Below are 19,828 nucleotides of genomic sequence, written 5' to 3'. Positions count from 1 at the left end.
TTTTAATCAATATAATATTTAAAAATAATAAAATAGTCAATATTTGTCGGTTATAACAGCCATAATACTAAAATAATAACCGTCAGAAACTTAAATAATAAAATAGTCAATTTCTGTCGGTTATAATCGCCACCATTAACTTAAAAACCACAGGAATATATTAAACATATTTATAAAAAAAAAAGAATTCAAAAATACTGACGAATATAACCGACAGGATTTCATTGTTATCCGACACTAACTAAATGATGTGTCGGATATCTTTTATTCGACATAATGGCTTATTAAACCACCACCATCATCCGACACCTAAAGCTAATATTGTAGTAGTAGCACTCTAAAGTCAACATAACTCAATTCTTGGCTAGAAAGTCAATTACTTGGAGAACCGACACCTAGGAGAGTATGCATACAATACTCATAACATAGCTAACTAGATAACAATCTTTGAATACAAGCAAAGCTGTCTCCAAAGAGAAACTGCGAAAGAAAAATTATTTTCAGTATCAACATGAATTATGTGCTCAACGCCATCACCAATTTACCAAAACAATGAAACAGATTCAGAAGTAGCCAATAACACACAAACACAAAATTTCACTTGGAGTAACATACAAAAAACCTCACCATATATGCACCAATTAAAGAAAATACCAAAACGAAACACAAACTCAACAGCATATGAATGTAAAACAAAAAGAAACAAACTACGACACACCTCATGTGATTACAATACAAACCCAGGGAGCACATATTGCTTTTCTAGCAAGTAGTCTATTTGTGCTTAGGGGTGTGCTATCCACACACTCTTTTTTACTTCTCACACACCTCTTGTTGATTTTTGTCCCTTGACCTTTTTCAATTCATCCGATCCGATGACCGAAAATTAAAACGGTGTGTAAGAAGTAAAAAGAGATGTGTAGATATCACACCCCTTGTGATTATAGGTATTTTGTGTGCCAGTCAATTTCAATAACTAGTTGTCAAGACAGTTTCACTGTTTAGTAGCTGATTAACTAGATATGGTGCTAATCAAGAACCGCATCGAATTACGTGTTAATTAATGATATTTAGAGTACTAACTAATACCTGAAGGAGTAACATCTTATCAGTTAATTAGTTAATGGTGATTATTTTCCAATTATATGGCCACTCATGTTTCACCCTAGGGAATTATGCAGCACTAGTTAGCTTGGGAGCGTGACACGTCACCTCGTATAAGTATTACCCATCAGAAAGCCCTTTGGCAAAATACGGATAAGCCCCAAATACCACAAGAAAATAAAAATTTACACCTACAATTTAAAGGGTATTCACGTAAATTTAACAAGAGCGGATTCAACAACCCTTTGACCTTTTAAACTCTTGTCTACATACTACAGGGACAACTACAAGTCAACAGAATTATATTTTGTTTGTTCGGTAGGACCTGCCATTCCATATTTCCATTGGTTTCTTCTCCAAAGCATTCAAGCTCTTCTCTAAAGAAACATGTTTTTGAAAAATAAGCTCCTTAAAACCCCAGCAATCTGTTTTTCCTGAAATCCCTCTTGGGAAACTATTTAAATCCAATTATTCTTGTTAGTTTTGTCCCTCATCAAACTTTACTTGGGTTTTCTCTCCCTCTGTTCGGTCTAAAATTCTCTCAAATTCACTACCACCAACTTTTTGAAAAGAAAAGAGAAGAAAGAAGGCATGGACAGACGCCGCAGAAAACAAGCCAAGACTAGCACTTCTTGCTCTGAAGGCAAACCCACCAACTCTTTCGCTTTCACAAAAATAACTTTCTGGGTTCTCATCTTTTTGTTCAATCTTTAATGGGTTTTCTTCATTTCTTCTTTTTGCTCAAATTTCACTCTTCTTTTGGTTCATTTTCTTTCTTTTTTAAAAAAAGGAAAAGTAAAAAAGAAGCAAAGTTAGGCTTAATTTCTTTGATCTTTTCCACTTATTTTTTTAACATGATACACCATTGTTTTTCATACATTATTGGTTATTTCCAATATATAAAGTCTCTGTATCTGTTTGTTGCATGTAATTTGCAGAGGTGAGCAGTATTGAGTGGGAGTTCATAAACATGACTGAACAAGAAGAAGATCTCATTTGCAGAATGTATAAGCTCGTCGGAGACAGGTAATTACGAATGTGCCAAATTATCTTCTTTCTCAGTTTCACCTTTATGAAGTCTGGGTTTATTTTTCCTTTTTAGGCAAAAAAATATATGAGAAGCAGATCATTTTAGTTGTTGAAATGCTGTCACTATAGTTCTTGATCATGTGATTGCGATTGTTATTTAAGTATTTTTGGCAAAAGTTATGTCCCATGGTTTGGTGATAATGGCAAAGAATTTTTAAAACCAAAGTACTTCCACCGCAACCACCCCACCATAGTTAATGTTTTTGGATTATGATTATTTCCCAATCTTGTTTTTTCCTCCTCTTTCATCCCCTTCTATTTGAATGTTCATGGGTAAATCACGTTAATATTTTATATTAAAATTTTTTATAGAAAAAGAAAAACAAAATAAAGAATGTGAGATGAGGGAATGGAAAGAGGAGGGAAAAAAATTCCTAGTTCAATGTTTTTTTTCACCATTTAATAGTTTTATTCGTCTAGTGACTTTTTCATCAATATTAAGAGGTCATCAGTTCGAACATACTTTCTAGTTGATAAAAGGTAAAAATTCGTTCTCTTATATCCATAATGCTAAGGAAAATGCTTTAGAAGTTAGAACCCTACTCTTTCGCAGATTTTGCAGAAGAACTTTGGGTGGAGGGAGAAACCTTGGTTAGGGGATGATCTCTCTCCATCCTAGAGTTAGAGAGGACTAACATGGTTGATTGACTACGCGACCACCAATTTAACTAAGAGAGTGGAAAATAACCGCAGGTCAGAAGAGGCACGTGCCCCTCCAAGCCTAAGTTGGCTCTCCCCTATCCTTCAGAGAATCCATGTATACTTAGATCGTTCGAAAGAACACTGAAAGCAATGGATTTAATAGCAATTTCAAAATATTTTTGTGTAACTTCTTTTTTTATTGGAGAGAGAATATTCAAACTTTGAGTTTCTTCCAATAAAGGGGACATAAGTACCTTTGGACCATTTTACATGAACAAGGTTTTAAAAGACGCTAGGCGCTAGTCGGGTGGCGGGATGGGGTCTAGCGCCTGGGCGGACTAGACAGATTTAAGTAAATATATTATATTTCATGTAAACAAATGTCTCTTTATCCTTAAAATGTATATAATTACATCAAAAACTACAAAATAGAATGACATATATATTATAAAGTATTGGAACATAATGAAAGCATGGGGAACAAACATATAATATGTGTTCATTTAAGTATTCAACAAGTCTCTTACAATTTATTGAAAACAATAAAATGCAAAATGAAGTTATTTATTTTTTGTCTAAGTGAGTCGCAACCTAGATGGGTGCCTAAACAGGTTTGGGCAGGCTAGGCGGGCGCCTTAACAAGTCTAGGTGCCATTTCTTAATTTTCAAACACCTAAGCATTAATCGGGTGGTGGTCAGCTGCCTAGCGCTTAAACGGGGTTTAGGCGGGGATTTTTAGAGTAGTGACATGAACATAGAGATTAAGAACCATGAATATATAATTCTCGTACTATTACAATGTGCAAGTGCAAGAATCATATACTTATCCACAAATGATTGTGCAAGAATCATACATTGATTGTTCTCTTATTTTGGTCTTAACTAGTGGAAAAATATATAAGTGTTCTGCAGAGTTCTAACTAGACTTGTATATAGCTCAGGTGGGCTCTTATAGCTGGGAGGCTTCCAGGCCGGAAAGCGGAAGAAATAGAGAGGTTCTGGTTAATGAGACATGGAGAAGTATTTGCAAGTAGAAGAAGAACAGAGCTTAAGACGACCAATAACAGATACAACAACTCCTGATGATTTTCCCTTTTCTCTAGCTAGGAAGTAATTAGGTTTGGCTAAAGAACATTTAATGCTGTAGCTTACCTATCTGGCTAATTTATTGAAATGAGATTACTTACCCTCTCTCTCTCTCTCTCTCTTGCATACACAAAGACAGCATTGAAGAATGATTCGATGAAAGATCTTTGACATTTTACCATGTACATAGCATTAATGGTTTGCCCCATACTGCTTTGTCTTGTTCTCCTATTCAAACAGATGATTGGTCTCTATCTTCCCCTCGTTGATTTTAGGGTTTCGTTCAAATTATACATCCATGCAACTTCAAGATTATAACTCTGCACCCCTCCCCCCCCCCCCCCCAAACCACGGGGCCCCCGGCCCAAAAAACCCAAACAAAAAAAAAAAAAAAAAACATTAAAAGTATCTCTCTTGTGATGTTACTGGGCGATGCTATGGTCGTTGAAGTTGATATAAATGGCGGACTATTTAATACTCTTCTTAGAGTATCGTAATTTTTTCGCTTGTTTGTATCTACAATTCATTCATCTTGGCATTTGATTAATAGAACGTGCAAAACTTCAGTTTACTTATACATTATTACTGTCACCCAATAAAAAATGTATACAACCAACGATTAGTCTGCAAATACATGAAACATCTAAGCAATGCAAGATGAACGTCGGGGGATGTGTATCTCGGTTTGCATGCAAGTGGCATCTTATCGAGCTTTACGTGTTTATTAGGCTTCGAAATGAGAATAATGGTAATGTTCGATTGCTAGTATGAAATGAGGAACTGAGAATCACTAGTAGAAAAAAACAGCTTGCGCGACGAACAATATTTTGTCGCGCAAGATGTACATGAGCGACGAAAAATAAACTTCGTCGCACAAAATAGCATGACGAATAATCTCATTGTGCGACGAAGATTTTTTTCGCTCAAGAACACTTCATGCGATGAATAATCTCTGGCGTCACGTAAAGTGAGCAAGAAAACGCGGGGCGGCGCGAAAAACTTGAGCGACGAAATGGAGAATTTGCGCGACCAATAATTCGTCAAGCAAGTTCCTTTCAGTTTTGACCATTTACTGCAGGTGAATCCGAGGAATTAATACCGAATTTAATACAGGTGTTTGCGCGACAAAGAATTCGTCGCTCAAAGGTCCTAACCCACCTATAAATATCCGTTTCTGCTATCCTGATTCTTCATAATTCTATTATCCTTATTCTTCAAAATTCTGTTCGTGCTAGGATGGCGGATAAGAACAAGGGTGAGACTATACGTGATGCCAACCCGCCTGATTTAAGGGATCATTTTGAGTTTGCGCATGCGATCGCTGTAGCCATGGGAAATAATTGTCCCACTGCTGAGTGGCGTTCTTGGGAAGATGTACCTGGGAATGTGAAGAAGGCTGTGATGGATGATGTATTAGTGAGTATATTATTCTTGATGGATTAATAATTAAGCTTGTGAAATTTTTGTTTTATGTTGAAATTAATTATTTGCATATATGTGTAACAATTTAAGTATACTCTTGATGATGATACGAACGAACAATTGATGAAGTTGATGGATAATGCGTTGGAGGGAGGTGACAACCGATGGCGTTATTAAGTCTTGCAGAATGGACCAGTATCATCCAAATAGTAGTTTTAAATTTATGTTTTGTATGACAATATTTAAATTTAAGGTGTTTTTTTTATGTTACGTATTCGGACTTAATTATGTTTCAATTATGTATTTGGACTTAATTATGTTTCAATTCATGTTGGTTTTTTTTATTGAAACCTAATGTAAGCACTCTATCCTCGGTTTATATGTGTTTACAATCTTCAATGAATATCGTACTTATGCTGAAAATAATTGCATGGATTAAGTAATTAATTATATATAGACTAAATATTTAAGGCATTAATTATTTATAGAATAATATTTCAAGTATTAATTATTTATAGAATAAATATTGAAAGTATTAATTATTTTTAGAATAAATATTTAAGGTAATAAATATAATACCTTAAATATTTATTCTAAAAATAATTAATATTTTATTCGTCGCGCAATATTCTAAGCGACAAAAACTTCGTCGCGTAAGGGATCTTTGCGCGACGAATACATGTAATTGCCGCGCAAAGCATGGTCAACATGCGTTCAAACCTTCCACTTAATTGCACAGTAATGACGTATTTTGTGCGACGAACTTATAATTTGCGCAACGAATATTTTCGTCGCAAAAAGGTGTCCTAGTGCTATATAAACATAGTTTTAGAGCCCTAGTTTTCAAAAAACAATTGTTTAAAAAATAATGGTCGATTCTGGAGAAGGTTCTGGCAAAAAAAAAAACTTGTAGTGCAAATAGAGAGGTATCGACGGAAACAAGTGCCGTACTTTGAAGGCAAACTTTTGGATTAGGCATACGCCGAATTTAAGTATGACATTGAGAATTTGGTGCAGAGGGATTGTTCTGCCGAGTTTGAGTCTTGGAAAAAAGTTCCTGAGGACTTGAAAAAGTCCATGCTGGGAGAGTTATCGGTAGGTTTGGTAAATAATGAACAATTATTTTTGTTAAAACGTAATATTTTTTAAATTACTAATTTGTTGTTACTGGCATTAATGTAGGTTCATTGGGATGTTGATGAAACCGATGAGAAGCAACAAATTTATGTGGATGGGCTTTTCAAGCAGAGTTTTCGGCAGTGGAAGTTTGATGTGTTGCGGGCGGAGGATTAAAGTTGATGAAGGTTGCTTTTTTTTTAAAAAAAAAAAAGGATTTTGTGGACTTTATATTTAATTTAATGAATAAATATATGTTATGTGGATGAGTATTAATATTTGCATTAATTATAATTTCTATTTGGGATAGTAAACTAGTTTTGTTAATTAATTTAATGTTTAATTAGGTTTGAGTTTTTTTTATGATAAAATAAAATTTTACAATATATAGAAATAAAAAAAATAGAAAAAAAATTAAAAAATATGCATTGCGCGACGATACATTCATTCGTCGCACAATGTGTTGAAAAGAATAAATTGTAAAGTAAAGGACATAAAATAAATAAATGGTAAACTTGTGCGATGAAAGCAAATGACATTTGCACGACGAATACCTATTTCGTCGCGCAAAATAGTTCGTCCAAAAGTGAACTTTTAAATCTGGATTCAGTAATGTGTAGAGGCAAACTGCAAAAAAATATTTGCAGATTATGCCTCTGCACTCATCCTTTCGATTTTGCTCAATCAGTCATCTGTCATTTTCATTTTCTCTCAATTTCATCATGTAATACTCCCTCCATTTTCTTCTTTTGGTTGATCGAGCTATCTCGATGTGTCTGATAAGCGTTTTTTGTCGTTACGGTAAAAGTATTAATGTAAATTCATACTAACGTCATTAATTTCATTGTCTACAGGGATATTATGTGTGATTAGCGAATGGTGGAGACCGATTGAGAAGGTATTTTCTTTGTTTTATTTTTTAAACATATGAAACTAATTAAATTATGTTGAACTTAGCTTGTATTGTTTATATTGTGTTGTGAAATTATATTTATATTATGTTGTTAAATTTGTACGTAACGTACAAATATGTGTTGTGATGTACGGAGTTAATTGAAATTAACTTCGTACTTGTTTTTATTTTTAGTAAAACTTAGTTTCCCATTCGAGGATTAGTTGGATTTCGTGCATGGATGCGAAAGCATGACTGCGGTCCAATTAATTCTTGAATTGTCCCATTATTTGGATAGTTTGTGAATACACAGTTATGACGCGTAGTTTATGGTTGAAGGATTAGGTTTCGATTGTGGAGATTTCAGTGTCATCTCTGTACGTTCTTCGGGTTGTACACCTGAAGAACTGTATCGAGATGCTGCCGAAATTCATCCACATCGAAATCTAATCTGATGTAGCCGTAAATTACGTGACATGACTATGCATTCCCGAATAGGATAGGGCCTTACCGGAGGCATAAGGTGACATTATCATTTTGTATGAAGTTGTTGTATTGTTATTGTGGTTCCAGGAATTATGGACAGGACGTGGATACATAACTCGAATAGATGCGTGGATGAATACTTGGATGGAATCGAGGATTTTATTGATTTTGCACGTACACACAACCTGAGTGCAACTACAATCTGGTGTCCTTGTAGGAGGTGTAACAACACGTTAAGGGAGACAATTGAAAATGTTCAATTTCATTTAGTAAGGAATGGAATGATTGATACATATAATACTTGAAACCTTCATGGGAAAAAATTAGACAATGCTTCATCTTCAAACGCCATAAGAATGGATAATGTTGAACCTATTGTGGATCCTAATGAACAAGTCATGGATATTATAAATGATGCTTTTCCATTTGCATCGACAAACACCAATCAGGAAGGGGAAGATGACGAGCCTACACTAATAGATAGTGCAGAGTTCGAACAATATAAAAAACTATTAAAAAAATGCCAACCAAGAGTTATACCCTGGGTGCAAGAGCTTTTCCGTTCTCACGGCCATTGTGGAACTAATGTATGGAAAAATAAAGTATCGTATGTTGAACCAGTGTTTCGATTACTTTTTGGGGGTTTTCAAGAGAATGCTTCCAAATAACAATTGTTTGCTGAAAGACCATAGACACATGCAAAAGGTGTTGAATGGTCTTGGATTGGGTTATGAAAAAATTTACGCTTGCAAAAACAATTGTATTTTATTCTACAAAGAGAATAAAGCATTGGTTAAATGCCCTGTATGCAATGAGTCAATGTTCAAAATGACATTTCAGAATAGAACAACTAAGATCCCACAAAAAGTTATGCGTTATTTGCCCCTGAAACTTAGGTTGCAGCGACTGTATATGTTGACGCATACTGCCACAGACATGAGATGGCATAAGGAAAAATGGGTAGACGACGATGTGATGCGGCATCCTGTTGATGGGGAGGCATGGAAAGAGTTTGATCGAACATTCCTTGAGTTTGCTGCTGATTCTAGTAACGTTAGATTGGGACTTGCCACTGACGGATTTAATCCGTTTGGGGTCTTAAACCAACACCACAGTACTTGGCCGATTTTTGTATTTCTGTATAATTTGTCACCATGGAAATGTATGAAAAACGAATACATGATGATGACTATTGATAATTGAGGATCCTGGTAGCTTAATCGATGTATACTTACTGACGTTGGTGAATAAGCTAAAAGATTTATGGACACACGGTGTGCGCGCATACGATAAATGTACTGGCATGATGTTCACTTTGCGGGCTGCAGTGATATGAACTGTGAACGATTTCCCCGCATATGCAATGGTTTTCGGGTGGGGCACTAGAGGTTATCTGGCATGCCCTGTATGCAAGGAAGACGTAACATGTAGTTGGCACGCCGGAAAAGTTTGTTACCTTGGTCATCGAAGATGGTTGCCTTAGGACCACAAGTGGCGAGAGAAGGATAAAGAGTTTGACGAGGAGAAAGAGCATCGCCTCAGACCCAGAGAATGGTCCGATGCTCAGAATTTGGAATAGCTTAACCGTTTTAATGTTTTTCATGTAAAATTTATATATTTATATTTATTACTGTCTTTTATTACTAATACTTTCAAAATATTTGTTACATTGCAGACAAACTACAATTTGGAAGACATGGACGAGGACATGTTCGCGTACCTCAATCGGCTTTTCTCCGAACGCTACAAGCAGTGGAAGAGTGACATGCACCAATGTTTCCAGCAATTTGATGATCCACAGGTCACTCTCGAGGAGGGTTTTCTGAAGGAGTTGGAGGACCGACAAGATAGTTAGGTTTGGCTTTGCGGTCATTTTCAGGAGTCTGGCTATGTGGTGTGTTTTTAATTACGACTTCTTTCATTTTACTTTTTTTAATTTTTACTAATGTTTATTATTTTTATTTTTATTTTCTTTAAGTATTACAACTAATACATTTATTTATTTTTTTATAATAGAAGAAGGCGGAGGCGAACAAGATCAATCAGGAGAAGAAGACTCTTCTCCACCATTCGGGTTTGAGACCTTTCTCTTATAGGATGGAGGCACGACAGAAGGTATATATTACATCTTTCATTTCCAATTTTAAAATGCGGCTAATAAATTTTTTTTTCTTACTAACATTTTCCTTATCATTTTCGATTTCATGAGGGTTCAAAATTTTCGGAGATCGACGTCTTTGCTGACGTTTATGTTTGGCCTGGGAATGAGTTGACCGAGTCCATTCATGTAAGTAATTTCTTATGCATTCAATATTTATACTAATTATTTCAAATTGTTTTCTAGTAATAATCCATGTTTTTTTTTTCACAGGCGACTATGGTGGAGAAGAGTTAGTCGATGCTTTAAGAGTCCGCCTCCTAGCTTCCCTCGGACACGCTGATTGAGTTTGTGGATCCCCCTGAGGATGCAGGGTTTCACATCGTGATAGAGACGTTGGACCAAACTTTCGGTCGGAGGCTAGGGACTTATTGTCGGGGGATGGGAAATGCCAAGAGGCGGGAGAGTAGAGCCCCGTCATCCTCGCAGTCAAAGAGCCAGGTAACGACTTTGACGTAAGAAGTTGCTGGCCTAAGGAGTGAGTTGGCATTGTACAAGTCTCCAATGTTGATGCTTGTACAAGCCCTCAATTCCTCCGGAATACATCTCCTTGGTTAATCTGGACCATTGCCCTCACATCCCTTCCACACCGAGCAAGCACAGTAATCAGGCCCATCGACCTCTGACCCCGTCCCTAACCAGTAGCAAGATCCTTCGAACGACATTCCAATAGATTTTCCCGCTTTTTTTTCATAGTTTTGTTCCTGCTTTCTTTTAAAAACTTTATATTTGTACGTACATTTCTATTTATATTATAAATAAAAATTATTTTTTTATTCATTAATTTGCTTTTTTTGTCATTAGTATGAAATTTTTTTTTTAATTTTCCTTTTATTCTATTTATTTATTTTTTTTTTATAAAAATTACAATTGCGCAACGCCTACTAGTCGTTGCGCAAAATTAAGCGCATCATATAACTTCGTCTCGCATTACCACGTGCCTCTAATATTTTTCGTCTCGCAAACTTTTCAAGACGAACTAGTCACAAAGCGCACTTGTACCCTTTTATATCGTACGACGAAAACCTTCGTTCGTATAACTTTCGTGCGACGAGTAGTAAAGCATCGCGCCATTTTTTTTTTTTGCGCAATGAGTTTGAAATTGTTCTTCGCGCAATGCCTTTTTTCACGACCTTTGCGCGACAGAATATGCGGGACAATTTTCTGGTTGCCATAGTTTTTGTGCGACCTAATAATGATTTGCGCGACAAAAGATTCCTCTTCGCACAAACTATTTAATTCAGTAGTGAATTATAATAGAATTATTCTTTAGAACATATACGTCTATGTTAGTGACTTTAAAATATGTGGGAATTGTTAAAACCCTGAAAATTCTCATGCTAGTACACTTAATGGATAAGGCATGGATTTATAAAATGTGTTTTTTGCAAAATCGTTGCTTTTTCATTCATAGATCTATTTTTATGAAATGTGGTTTGCTATACATACTTGAAATGTTTGTGAAACGAGGGGGTTAGTAAAGGATCATTAACCTAATGTCAAGGGAAGTTGTCACATCAAACTTTTATCATGTCTAGTTCATTGAGTTGTTATGAACTATATTCCCAAATTCTATTCAGTTTCATTGCATATTCCGAAACCGTGTTCCGCTAGGGTTTCATTGAGTGGTCCAGAACCTTGCTCCGTCTATATTCTATTTAGTGGTCTGGAATCTCTCTTCCTCTACGATTATGTTAAGTGGTTTGGAATCGTGTTCTATTTAGATTCAGAATCCCTCTTCCTATTTTGTTTCGTTAAGTGGTCTGGAACTTTAACTCTGTTGGATTCCGTTAAGTGGTCTAGAATCTCATCTCTTATTTTCATTGGATTTTGTTGAACGGTCCGACATCCCTTTTCTTATCGGGTCCGTTGAGTGGTCCGGAACCTATCTTCATTTAATTTCATTGAGTGGTCTGGAATCCCATTTCATATTTGGTTCATGTGAGTTGGTCCAAAACCCTAATCCGTTAGGATTCTGTTGTGGTCCAAAATCTTATTCTCTATTCGGTTCCATTAAGTTGGAACCAAATTCCTAGGAATATTTTTGGGTTCCCTTAATTTGGTCTAGAAAGCGAAAACTTAGGATGTATAGGCTTTGGCTGAATTGTGTTACTCTAACCCTTGTTTTTTACCATATTTCTGAATGAAATATTTGAGAATCTTTGTGAACCGTTTTAGAAAAGCCAATGGATGTTGTGTGATTCCTTTGGGATTTCCAAGGAGTTTAGTTATGAGTTTATAAAGTATGGTTTTATGAATTATTTTTATCTAATTGGTTAATCAACGTGGTTAAAGGTAATTTGTGCATAGCTAGTTCATTGAAATGTTATATGTTGTTGATTGTGGTTTTGTTGATGGAAAACATAGTGATATATGTGAATGATGAAATGACATATTGATGCATCACACATGTTAGGAGTTGTTTGGAACTCTGTGTCTTTGGCCAGTGATGTCATGATAAATTTCAAACTTAACAAAATGGTGAACTACAAATGGCTTGATCCTCTTTTTTAGTACGTAGGCAATCTAACACAAAGGTTAGATGCAGCCATAAAATAGAAGGAAATGATACTGCGTTGTTAAACTATTGGGTTGTTTTAGTCATGTCTTGGGAGCGAGGCGTGTTGTGGTATAGTTACATTATGACGTCACGTGTTGGTCCTGGAAGTATCTCGGAATCAGGGTGTGACAATTATTCTTATCAATGTCCCATGAATTGTTAACAGTGGGGCTCAATAATTTTCTATTTGAAGGATATTCTACAAAATTAATGAATGGTTCGGAACCACTTAGTATTCTGATATAGTGGTATTCGTTTTTACTTGTAAGGGAGATGTCTTAGATTCAAATCTTGTGGACGGTGAGTTCAAAACTAATTTATTCCCCCACCTCATTAGTGAAAATATATCATTGAATAAAAACAGAAAACAAAAAAACATTTCGGATCATGAAATTACTTTGTGTAATGTGATTTTTTGACAAAGTTTATTAATAAGTTTTTTTGTTTCGGCACATTCTTTTTTCTTTTTCTTTTGTTTTTTTTAAATGTTGGGATTTTGTGGCTACTTCTTCAATGGCTACTAGTTTTTTTCGTGCACGATTTTTTACTAGTACCGGTCAGGTGTGCTCTTATTATAAATGATCTTCTATTTGGCGTGATTTGCAGCCTTTATTTGTAGATATTAGTCAGAACTCCAAATGGCTCGTGGGCAATGGTGCTTTTATTAACTTTTGGCATGCAAATTGGATTGGTGATTCAATTGTTAAAAGGTTGGATATTCCGCAATCTCTTGGTAAACTGCTGTTCGCGCTTGTTTCAAACTTCATTCATAATGGAAATTGGTTTTGCCCTATTGATATAACTAGTGCCACCCTTTCTGCTATATGGTCTGAAATTTTGACAATTAAGCTTCTATTGTCAAGATTGGATGATAAACTAATTTGGTTGACTACTTCCGATGGTGTACTATCTTTATCTTTGGCTTATGACTTTAAACGTAGTAAGCAAGCAATTGTTCCTTCGAATAGATGGGTTTGGCGTAGACATTTTCGACCACATAATTCTATTTTATTTTGGTGTTTTCTTCACAGTAAACTTTTAATTAATGATTTATTGCTTCACCATGAATTCTCTTTTGTGTCGATGTGCTCTTTGTGTTATAAGGCCACTGAGTCAGCTCAACATTTATTTTTCAAGTTCTCATTTTCTTTGGAAATTTGGCATAGGTTTTAGCCTTATTTCAAGTTTCATCATTATTCTCCAATATCACATCATTTTTTCTTATCCTTTGTGGCGTGGTTTCGGTACTCAACTTCAAATATTGTGGTGGGGTATGATTGGGGCAGGTTTTTACACACTTTGGCAAGCTTGAAATTTAATCCATTTTGAAGGAAAAATGTTTACTATTGATCAGTTGGTTAATGACATTCGCTTGCAAGTTTGTGAGGTGAATTCTTAGGGTATGGGTTTTATGTTAAATTCAATTGATGAACTTTGCATTCTTAGAGCACTTGGAGTGCATGGAAGGCCTTCAAGGGTTGTTGGAAGTTTTGAGACTCTTGTCCCACATTGGGAAAAACAAGATTTTCAAGGGCCTTTATATAGATTAATGAGCTTTAGTCTGGTAATTACAACATGGGCCATTTGGAAATGGATTGAAGGCTTGAGCCTTATGGTTGTGTGGATTAGGCTTGTATAATATAGCCTAAATACAACTAATATTCATTAATTTAATTTTCGGATTAAGTTTTTAATTAATTTATTAATTAAAAACGTTTTGATTAAAAGACACAGCTCTTAGAAAGAGTTGTATACCTTCAAATTGAACAGGTATTTGAAAGGGTGTGAAACAACCTATATATCTGCAATCACAGTTTCCAAATGGATCATCCTTTCTTCTGTACGAAGTTCTAGAGAGTAAACACACAAAAAGCAAATTCGCTAGAGTTCTAGAATCAAGTGCGGATTGTAGAATTAGGTAATTGAATCCTGGTCGAGCAGACGTCGTAGAACCACAAGCACAGGAGTGGGACGAAAATACTGTTCGAAGGACATAGCTTTTACGCTAACCTCTACCTTCTGTAATCAAGTTAGTAATAAAATAGTAGAATTTCTGTTATTTTTGTTTATTTCTGAATTGTTCTCCAACAAAGGGTACCTAGAATTCATGAGGTTATTTGGATTTCTCCTTATTGTTTTCAAGTTAAAGTTAACACTAATGGTGCGGCTCGTGGTTCTCTAGGTATGACTGGTTTTGGTGGTATTTTCCGTGACCACTTGGGTCATTGTCTTGGATGCTTTGCAAGATCTTTTGGTATTGGAGAGTGGTTGACATTCTTTTTGGATTGAGTGTGATTCTTGTTTAGCAATGTATTTTTTTTCTAATGGATCTTCTTAGGTGCCTTGGTGTTTATTGGTTGATTGGACAAATTGTTGTACCATCCTCTCTTCCATGCAAGTTTTGTTTTCTCACATTTATCGCGAAGGATATCAGGTGGCAAATTGTTTGGCAAACTATGGTGTTGATCATGTTAGGGTTCATTGGTAGGATTCTTGTCCGCCGTGTGCAATTGGAGGCTTTTGCTAATAATCTTTCGGGGCTTCCAAAGTTTCATTTCTCTTAGAAGTTCTCTTAATTGATTCTTTGTTTCTAATAATTTTCTTCTTCTTGTTAGGGTTTGGCTTCATGTCCCCTCTAACTTATTGTATCTTTACTTTTTTCTTTAGTATATTTTCACAATAATGTCTTTTTCCATGATAGCAATGCTAGAGTGGATGTGACATTATTGTTTTAATTAAAAACAATTATTAACTACTTATTGATGTTGGGAATTATTGAAGGAAAAACAAATATTGAAAAAAAAAATTGATAATCAAACTATACTGGGGAATTGAACCCAAGATGGTTCTAAGTAACGTTGCAGGATCCTCGCCGGATCTAGGATCCCAAAGATCCTTTAATTTTGTCATTTTATCGTTCATCATGCGGTCAGAAATTATTTTAAATTATATTATTTAAAATTGAACACAAACAGTACCTAACAAAAATCGATTGCACGATGTACGATGAACAGACATAATTAAAGGATCCTCGGGATCCTCACAAAGAGGATCTGGCAATGATCCTATCTCCTAAGTAACACCATCCATATAACATTGCTGCCAATGGCTCAATATGTAAATTTTTATGACAAAGTTTATTAATAAGTTTCTGTACACAACTTCTACAAAAAAAATATGCCATTTAATAATAAATAGACATTTTTGACAAATACTAACCACTCTTGGAAATACGTAGACATTCCTGACAAATACTAATTTCCCTTGCAAATATTACATATATATTTCCGACAAATAAAATGTTTTAGTAAATGTAAAAATTTAGAGAATAATTTGAATGATGACTTTGAGATACGACTTGAATCGTTTCCTTAAAGTGTTATTTGCCCCCACTCAAATGAGTTTGCTAAAGGGTTCTTGGCAAATCACTTCCAGGATACAACAAAGTATGAAATATTCGATTAGAAAAACCAAATTATATTCCCTTAGAAATAACTAGAAAGAAATTGTATGAATGTGATGGAGAGAGAAGAGAGAGCAAGGAAATTGTGTATACAACAAATTTCTGAATAAATTTTCTTCTACTAATGTTACCAATATATATAGAGAGAATTGCACCTTTTAGACATATCATTTGGTTTAAGTATGCCTCTTCACCATGGGATACAACTTATTTCAGCAGTATATCCAATGGACATATCTGATACAAAACACCAATTACCCAAATGTCATATATGTTATAAAGCATGCGGTTAGATACCTGGTCAATGGGTATGTCTGTTAACCACAATGAAAAGTTGCATGGCTTTTCTTGAAAAGATGTAATTATTGGGCAAAGAGCCCAACTCTTTTCTGCTAACTCAAAACGCACGCATATACATATGCCTATTATATATATATTCTTGAAATATCCTACAATCCTTCCCTATTTTAAGAATATATAATAAATGGTATTACAATAATTCTTTCTTTATAATTAATCACAAGCATACCGATATAATCATGCATACAATAAAGATGTCTTTCGAATTAAACCTTTAATTAGTGTAAATAATTCAAAGTTATAACGAATGCGATGGTGACCTAAGTTTAAACCACAAATTCTTAAGTTAAAACCGGAATCATTACACACATGATTATATCTTATTTCCTTAAAGAAATTTCTGAACTAATTAAGCACTATTATGGCATTGTGCTTCATCCTGGTTTCATGAACATTTACAAAAGAAAACCCAACTCTTGGTAGAAGCAGCACCACTTCTTATGTTCATATAGGTGAGGTTCCTTCTCATGTCCCTGCTACTATAGACATAACTACAAATAACCTCATTAAGAGATAAAACCCATCCTCCTAAACATAGAAATCTTACACTGATCATCCTGGAATGAGCTATATATTAATTTTCAGTGCTTTCACAACCACTTAACAATAACTTGTTATTACCCATTAAACTTTTAAACTAGTGATGTTCTAGACAAAGTCGGATTACCATTATTGGTGGCTAATTTTCAGTCCCTATTCCACTAGATGTACTAACTACCAAATCTCTTGAAATGCTTTCGATAATGGATCCGCCAAGTTATTACTTGATTTAACATAAACAATATTAATAACTCCATCAGTTATTAATTGCTTGATATATTCATGTCTCAAGCTAATATGTCTAGACTTTCCATTGTATACCTTATTGTATGCTCTAGACAAAGTAGTCTCACTATTACAGTATAAAGAAATGGATGACATTGGTTGTGGCCACAACTCTATTTCCAATAACAAATTTATAATCCATTCCGCTTCTTTACCTGCTGCCGCTAATGCTATAAATTTAGATTCCATAGTTGAATGTTCTATACATGTTTGCTTCTTCGAAGCCCAATAAATTGCTCCTCCAGCAATTATAAAAATCCACCCTGATGTAGACTTATTATTATTAGCACTTGTTGTCCAACTTGCATATGAATATCCTTCAAGTACTACTGGAAACTCATAGTAAGTTAAACTTAGGTTAATAGTTCTTTTAAGATAACCAAAAATTCTATTTATTGCTTTCCAATGAGCAGTACCTAGATAACTAGTGTATCTAGAAAGTTTGCTTCCTACAAATGCAACATCTGGCCTGGTACAATGCATGACGTACATTAAACTTCCGATTACACTAGCATACTCAAGCTATGCAACAGACCTACCAGAATTATTAAGCAAAGTTTCACTAAGGTCATAAGGGGTATTTGCTTCTTTTATTTGTAGATGCTTAAACTTAAGAAGCAATTTTTCTATATAATGTGACTGACACAAAGCGTAACCCCTACTATGTTTCTTTACTTTAATTCCCAAGATAGTATCTACTTCATTCAAGTCCTCATCTTAAATTTTGAATTTAGATACTCTTTAGTTTCAGATACACCTTTCATGTTTGTACCAAAAATTAGTAAGTCGTCGACATATAAACATATAACAACACCATAATCATTTGTGAATTTAGAGTATATGCATTTATCAGCACTGTTATGTCTAAATCCATATGATAAAATGACAAAATCAAACTTTTCATGTCATTGTTTTGGTGCTTGCTTCAATCCATATAATGACTTTACTAATTTACAAACCTTCTTTTCATAAACCCTTCTGGTTGTTCCATGTAGACTTCTTCATCCAAATCACCATTTAAAAATGTTGTTTTCACATCCATTTGATGCACATGTAAATTATATAAAGATGTCAATGCAAATAATCTTCTAATTGATGTGAGTCTAGCTACTGGTGCATATGTATCGAAATAGTCTATTCCTTTTTTCTGCTTAAAACCCTTGGCAACCAGTCTGGCTTTAAATGTTTGAATAGACTCGTCTGTATTGTATTTTCTTCTAAATACCCACTTACAACTAGGGATGGGCAAATACCCATCGGTTATGGGTAACCGTTGTTGCCCGTCCATTTAAGTTTCACGGTTATGGGTAATCATTTAGATAAATAAACGGTTATGGGTATAACCGTTCACCCACGAAATTTAAATGGGCGGTTATAAACGAGTAACCATGTATCCATTTATTTTATATATGTAAAATTAACACAAACCATGTTCCTTATCGGACAAAACTTAGATCAATGCTATTGACTATAGTGCATGATTTATATAGCTAATATAATATAGTTTTTCTTAACCACTTTAAATTTCATAGTCCATTATATATATTATGTTAATATTTTACATTCCGAGTTAAATAACCCAAGAATATTGTCTTTTAACAATTTTTGTAATCCAAGAATACTTAGCAAATTTTATATTACCTTCATTGCTAACAATTAAAAATAGGGAACTTTAACGAAAAGCACCCGGTACTGTTCACTTTAACGAAAAACCACATTTTTACACTAAAAAGTCAATCCTAGTACTATTCACTTTACCCTTTATTTTGTCCTTATCATTAAAACTCAAAGTTTTCAAGCCCTTTTCATTAGTTTTCCTTTAAAAATATCGTCTGTAAACTATTATTTCAATTATTTGAATGATATAAGGACTTAAAAAATTAAAACGCGGAAATGTATGATGAATGTACCTATAACGGTGTTTAATTGTTAGAAAAAGAAAATTATGACAAATTTTTCTTTTTTAATTTTCAAGTTATTAAAAAAAACACGTAGACGGGTGAAAATGGAGTAAATGGTAAAAAGGAAAGGATAAACGGGTTTAAAAATAATAAATGGGTAAACAGATATTAAATGGTTACGGTTAAATAGGTACACGGTTATGGGTATGATTAACCGTTGATAAACGGGTATGGGTATAACCGTTTAGACAATTACCCAATGGGTAAACGGTTATGCGGGTATGAGAATAAACAGTTATGGATAAATAACCACGGTTACCCACCCGCTATAACCGTTGCACATTCCTACTTACAACCTATTGTTTTTTATCCTTGGGGTAAGTCTACTAAAACCCATGTTTGATTAGATATTAATGATTCAAATTCATCATCTATATCGTCTTTCCAAAAGGTTGCATCTCTTGAAATCAATGCTTCGATTAGATTTTTAGGGTCATACTCAACATTCAACAATATGGGTATTTTCTTAAAAACCATTGTTTTATTTCCTTCGACTAAAAATACAATAGATTGAGATGAAATAAAATCAGAGCCTAGAGTCTTTTCTTTTCTTACCCTTTGACTTTTCCTTGGTTCATTAATAGTTTCAGACTGTTTTCTTTTCTCACCTTGAGAATGACTAGTAGACGGATTAGAGAAAAGTGTTTGATCATTCTCTTTTCCA

The 19,828-nt window shown here is 34.5% G+C and overlaps 1 protein-coding gene across 1 annotated transcript; it reads left to right on the top strand.

The window, feature by feature from the left end:
* The first annotated feature begins 1,439 nt into the window (after nucleotides 1-1,439).
* On the top strand, nucleotides 1,440-4,021 carry LOC103439341 (transcription factor CPC-like). Its single transcript, XM_008377893.4, has 3 exons — nucleotides 1,440-1,747; nucleotides 2,043-2,130; nucleotides 3,777-4,021. The coding sequence occupies exons 1-3, from the start codon at nucleotides 1,696-1,698 to the stop codon at nucleotides 3,916-3,918; spliced, it is 282 nt and encodes a 93-aa protein (XP_008376115.1). The 5' UTR covers nucleotides 1,440-1,695; the 3' UTR covers nucleotides 3,919-4,021.
* The last annotated feature ends 15,807 nt before the right edge of the window (nucleotides 4,022-19,828 follow it).

Source organism: Malus domestica, chromosome 07 (genome assembly GCF_042453785.1).
Source record: "Malus domestica chromosome 07, GDT2T_hap1".
Taxonomy (NCBI): domain Eukaryota; kingdom Viridiplantae; phylum Streptophyta; class Magnoliopsida; order Rosales; family Rosaceae; genus Malus; species Malus domestica.
This window is presented reverse-complemented; position numbering and strand designations above follow the sequence as displayed.

Excerpts from the sequence above, each read along its gene's own strand:
- LOC103439341 (XM_008377893.4), top strand. The coding sequence starts at position 1,696 with ATGGACAGACGCCGCAGAAAACAAGCCAAGACTAGCACTTCTTGCTCT. Across the intron at positions 1,748-2,042 it reads TAGCACTTCTTGCTCTGAAG|AGGTGAGCAGTATTGAGTGG; the intron begins GCAAACCCACCA and ends TGTAATTTGCAG. Across the intron at positions 2,131-3,776 it reads TATAAGCTCGTCGGAGACAG|GTGGGCTCTTATAGCTGGGA; the intron begins GTAATTACGAAT and ends TATATAGCTCAG.